General features: G+C 43.1%; 1 protein-coding gene across 2 annotated transcripts in view; it reads right to left on the bottom strand.

The window, feature by feature from the left end:
• Positions 1 to 860: 860 nt before the first annotated feature.
• The window catches only part of REEP1 (receptor accessory protein 1), a 71392-nt gene continuing 66597 nt past the window's right edge, over positions 861 to 5655 (bottom strand). For both annotated transcript variants that reach the window (XM_072861752.1, XM_072861753.1), the window contains one exon: positions 861 to 4824. In XM_072861752.1, coding sequence (XP_072717853.1) covers positions 4814 to 4824 — 11 coding nt within the window. In that variant the 3' untranslated portion in view covers positions 861 to 4813. The remainder of the gene's footprint in view (positions 4825 to 5655) is intronic.

Below are 5655 nucleotides of genomic sequence, written 5' to 3'. Positions count from 1 at the left end.
AGATTATCTTGAGCTGCAATTTCTGTTTTACTTAGCAGAGGTCAAGCTGGTCACCTACATGTTCTGACGTCTGTTGGTTTCCTGTGATTGTGTGTAACGTGGGTGAATACAGTGTAAACATCACTAAAAGTGAATAATTCAACATATTTAATCTTAAAATTTTTAAAAGAAACATGTTTAAATAATGCGGGATATATTTTGCTGTGTCCATACTTATTGGTAGCTCACTGAATAGAGTTTCCTTGGGGAAGGGCAGAAAGGAGAGCAGGGTCCATTTCAGTATTGTTGCCTGTCACGGTACCAGATAAACCATTGCCGAGTCTCCATGCTAGAGAACATAGAAAAAAACAGTGTTTCATGGCTACATGCAGTTTTTATAACTGATGTAAAAATGTATTAGCCACCGAATTTCATTACAGGACTCACATTTTGTATCCTGTGTTGGTTTTTGAGTAGTAGAATATATTCTTTGGGTCCTATACTACATCCTCAAGCAGTCAGTTCTGAGTATTTTCTTGTTTTTATTCTTTCTTTAAGCCTATTTGTACCTCACTGCATATCTCTGATCACATATGTATATATGGAACAAAACCAAGGATTTATTACAGGGTCCTTTTGGAGCGTACAATGCAGTTCATCTCTGGTTTCACTAAGGGCTAGATCGGAGGTTTTCTCTACAAAGGTGATACTCCAGCAAGTGTATGAAAAGCAGTTCCTTCAAGCAGTAGCTTTGAAAAGTTCACTAAGAACTAAGCCATTGCTAAGCAGATAGTCCCTGGTTATCAGCTCCAGAGCCACCTGTATAGCGAGAGGTGGTTTGCTGTACAAGGCTGTAGCGTTTCAATGAATTCACTAGTTACTCGGAGTGTTCAGTAGCTGTATTTTTTTTCCAGTTCATAATACAGAAAGAAGTTGTGAAGGACATGCAGCACTTAGTGAATACATCTATATACAGTCAGCCAGAATTGAGATAAAAATAATACAGTGATCAAAGTAGTTATTCTGGCCTGCCAGATACATTGAACAGACTAAAGGTGTTTTCTTCTTCTTTTTTTTCTTTTTTTTTTTTTAAAGAAAAGATTAAGACTTTATTCAGGATGTGTATCAAGCAGTATAACAAAACCAGCAAAACATCAACCTTTGGAATACTGTTGTAATGGCCATCCTTGTGAGGCATTAAGTGTACCATTTCATCACAGATCTTTTCTACCGATCACAGGAAAGAAATCACATGAAGGGCACAATTATGATCCTTAAATAGTTTGTCTAAACGCAAATCCCAATGTAGTGTTCTCTGCTATTGCAAATATGGTGCTAGGTGCAAAACGGGTACCCGAAACAAACAGCAAAAAGGAGACTGTGATTAAGGAGCATTTGGTCACAAGTACAAAGGTTTCATCACTATGTGAGAACGCTTCAGAGAGCAGTCAGAGGCAGCAGGTTGTTTACGTGAGGCTAGGGAGCATCGTATCTCTCCAAGCAGCTTTCTCCCCTCTCATTAGGAATAAATAAGCTGATTCTCCTTTCCTTCTGTGCTGGGTTTGCATTGACACAATTTAGATTGGCGTGGGATTAATTCCAAGGTGACAGTGATACACATGAAGTCTGTCTTGTCAATATTTGACGTGATCCTGATTCAGCAATCGGCGACCGCTGTAACTGCGCTGACGCTGGCCCCTATGATGAGAAAGGAGGCACGGAGGGCTGCGCTGACCTGCTCTACCACGAGAAAGGAGGCACGGAGGGCTGCACTGACCTGCTCAAGCTTATTCTCTTCATAATGGAGGTAAATTTATGGTAAACGGGTGAGGTAATTCACAGGCCCTTTTACCATGGACCATCTTCAGCTGCAGTTTCCTTCCCCTCAGCCTGAATTTTACTTGCTCAAAATAATGCATGTTTCACCTGAGCCTTGTGCCGGTTAAAGGCTGTATTTTCTAGGGCTGGCCTGTTCCTTTCAGGGTGACACTCTCTAGGCCATCTCTGAGAAGTCGGGAGGTGCCCGGCTGCCCTACAGAACTGATTGTAGAGGCCAGCTGCCTGAAAGGCCCCTACAACCGGGCTTTTCTTACTTAAGCCAGATCCGTGGCTGTTTTAAACCATCGGCTGAAAGATGGCTTGCTTTTAGGAGGAGTAATCTGCAAGCGGTTATCCGGCTTGCGCGCTCCGAGCCCGAGCTGGGAGGAAGCTGGGAACTGCTCCCCATCAAGACATGCCCAAGAAGCCACCACCCATGTGTCCTCTCTTCGCTCAAGTCCTGCAAACTCTCGTTTGCCAGGAGGGGTCAGCACCAGCGCAGGAAGGCGACTCGCTGAATCGGGCTTGTTCCTTGGCAGAGGCTCAGGAGGAAAATTGCAACGAAAGACTTCATGTCTGCTCTTTTTTCTAAATGAATGCAAGTAGCCAAAGAGTGAAATGACAGACTTGGGCCACACCTGTAAACAACCTGTGTGTGGAAGATGAGGAATCAAAAGCAAATGACTGTTCTCTTCTGTATGCGGAACACTACAGCACTAAGCGTACGTGGTTAGGCGTTCGCATTTCTCGTCTATCTCTACACAAATATACAGCTCCGTTGATAAATTAATACATTTTTGCCAGAGATATGAAAAGGTTTATTTTTCTCATTTATACAGTGAATGTTTTGAGAGATATAAGGCAACTCCCTTGTCAACAATTTCACCTCAGCGCTTAAGAAATGCTAAACAGTCAAGTTTACAGTAAAACAGCAGATTAGACGCACATTTAATAATTTTAGTGAGAATCAATGTTAATACAGCATGTCTGAGAATAGAATTTATCAGATGTTATGTAGCTCTATGTTGTTGGGGTTTTTTGGCATAATTGAGTGCAAACTTGTCAGCTTCTTTTTTATCTTGTGGCAGCCCATTGCATAGCAGGAAAACACAGCTTGCTTGCAACAGGATTTTATTTTCTGCTAACACTGCAGGCAGTTTTTCTGTTTCTTTTTAATTTTTGCCAACAGAAATCTAATAAACTCTAAAGCTGCTTAAAAATAAAACACACACGCTTAGCTCCTCAAAGCTTTTGCTGAGTATCTTCCAAGGACTGACTCTTCTGTAACTGCTATTTAGACAGGTTTGTTGGGTTTTTTTCAGTTTACTTTCTGAAGACTTTTTCCTTCTTACACATTGCAAAATATGATTGAATTAGCACATATAAAGGAAATAAAATTCTCAGGTAACGAGGCCAAATACTGTGGCAGACACAGGAAACACCTGCTTGCTTTTTCCACTTCCTATCCAGGTCAGATAAACATTTGTGTGTGCGCATAATTTATTTCTCTCTTCCCCACGTATGTAGGAAGCTCTGGGGGAAGCCTCAGGGATCCATCAGACAGGGACAGCTGGGGTATTGATGCATACCCAGCAGAGAAAAGGTTTCAAAGGCCACTTCAGATTTATCTCTGAGCCCGATACACTCCAGCCGGCTGTCGGCATCCTGGACTGCTGCGCCTGAACTAGATTAACTAGTACTGTTCATCAACAAGCCCGTGTACTGATCCATTAGTGACGGCACGTTCTACGTAATGCTAAATGTTTTTCTAGTCTATGTGACAGGTCCAAGAGCAAACACAAAGGGCCACGTAATTAACTTATGTGTGAATCTCACATGCTCAACACTTACAAGAGACACCAACTTGAAGCACAAATACACAAACCCTACCACGTCTTCCTCTTCTTTTATATTTCTCATTTATATATGGATACAAATACACCACTCCATCTGGTTCTTGTGGTTCTAACCAAACTCCATGCTACAGGCGAAACTCCAGGCTTCAAAAAGCAGCTCAGACCCAGTGCCCTGCTCTGCTCGTGCAAGTAAAACAGCAGCACCTCACCAGGAAAGCAGAGGGCTGGGACTGACACTGTTGCAGGCAGGGGAGAAAGGTGAGTTTTCCGCTGGAAGCACGTCACTAAAGTGATTCGAACTTCTGTCACTGCAGCTAGTACAAGCCTGGCTTGCTCACACTTTAAAACTGGCAGTAGAACATCAGCCACAAGCGATACAATCTAGCTCTTCTAGCTGCCATCGTTTTCCACACAATACTCTCCTGGGTCAGGCTGATCAAAATTAAGACTCCCCCTTCATTACATCGTTGAAACCATTTATTTTCTCTTGCACGCCTCTTCCTCGTCCTCTGTAAGTGGTTCTGTCTCTATGGTTTTTAGAATACACGTGATTTACTTGCAGAAAAAGAAACAGAGTTGCAGCTCAGCTTTCTCTAATGAATCTTGGACATTTTGTACAGTCAAAGTACTTTGACATTTGTTACAACATTCACAGTCTTGAGGAGGAAGGGAGGAAAGAGAAATCCATGGCTTCTGCAAATCCACTTCATTAATGATAAAGCCATAAATAAATACACTGTCAATGTATCATCATGAGTAACTGATTATTTTTGTTTCCGCTGTGCATTCACAGAGCTAGAGCTATGCAGACACAAACGAGGATTGTAAATGTACAGCCTTACAGGATTAGCGTGAGTGGGCAAACACTCTGCAAACGAAACAAGGACTCTTAACCTGCAGGTGTCTGCCAGACTACCCACGTCACGGACAAACGCGAGAAGCATGTAACAGAAGGATACAGAGAGAGGAAAGGCCGTGTCTACAATGCTGTACATCAAAGCACATCCATCCCACTGCTGTTTCCTACATTATTAACGAGTAGCTCTTTAAGGCAGAAGAGAGACATTCTGTGGATCTTGGTGCTATTGGCTCATTGCACTCACATTGTTTCAGTGGCAGAGGACGAGGTACTTTTCTTCCTGAAGCGAGGTCTAAGGGTCCTAGGCGGTGCCTGCAGAAAAGCAAGAGAAAACTTCAGTGGCATAATAAGAAATGTTTTTTCTTTCCTTAAAACTCACCCGTCTTTGTGGCACCTCTGTGACAATGATCCCATTCCAGGCATGAAGTAATGGAGAAGCAGATCTTGGCCCTGAAGATCATTAATGAAGGACCAGCTGAAGACTCACTCCTTTAAGAAACCTGTTGTAGCCCCTTCACCCAGGTTACACCAACACTTTCCACTCTGGTGCTTGGTTTGAGGTGTAGCTAAAGGTTGCTAATGACATAACAGTCGAAGGAGGCAGGACAAATTGGTGCCATTTACAGCAGCTCTTGGATCAAGAGAGCAAACTGGTGGCAGAAAGCCAGCTCTGGTATCTCCCAGCCCACCCTGCACTGTTCAGCCCAGCCACAGCCCCTCTGAGGGTACACCTCATTGGGGCATTACAAAGCTGAAGGGGTCCCCAAGGTGAAACACACTGGGTCTGTAATTCTCACAAGGTAGAGCTCTTTTAAAGGATCAGCCCCTTGCTTGGGAGACAGGCCAGACACAATCCATTGAAATTCTTTTAGAAGCCAACTATTGCAATTCTGCCTTGCAGTCAGCTGATGCAGAGAGCTTTAAAAAGGAGCCCTGAATGCCCAGGAGACAGACCAACTCCATGAAATTGGTTTACTGTGATTAACCCCGTTCTCCAGACTGAGACAGAAATTAGTTAGACTAGCAAACAAAAAAAAACCCCAAACCTAATCTGCACTGCATACTCAGAAGAGCTTTGGCATAGCATTGTGTCTTGCAAGCTTCACAAGAAGAAATGGTTACCAGATGTTGTGGAGGAGCACA

Source organism: Ciconia boyciana, chromosome 5, assembly GCF_034638445.1.
Source record: "Ciconia boyciana chromosome 5, ASM3463844v1, whole genome shotgun sequence".
Lineage (NCBI taxonomy): Eukaryota > Metazoa > Chordata > Aves > Ciconiiformes > Ciconiidae > Ciconia > Ciconia boyciana.
This window is presented reverse-complemented; position numbering and strand designations above follow the sequence as displayed.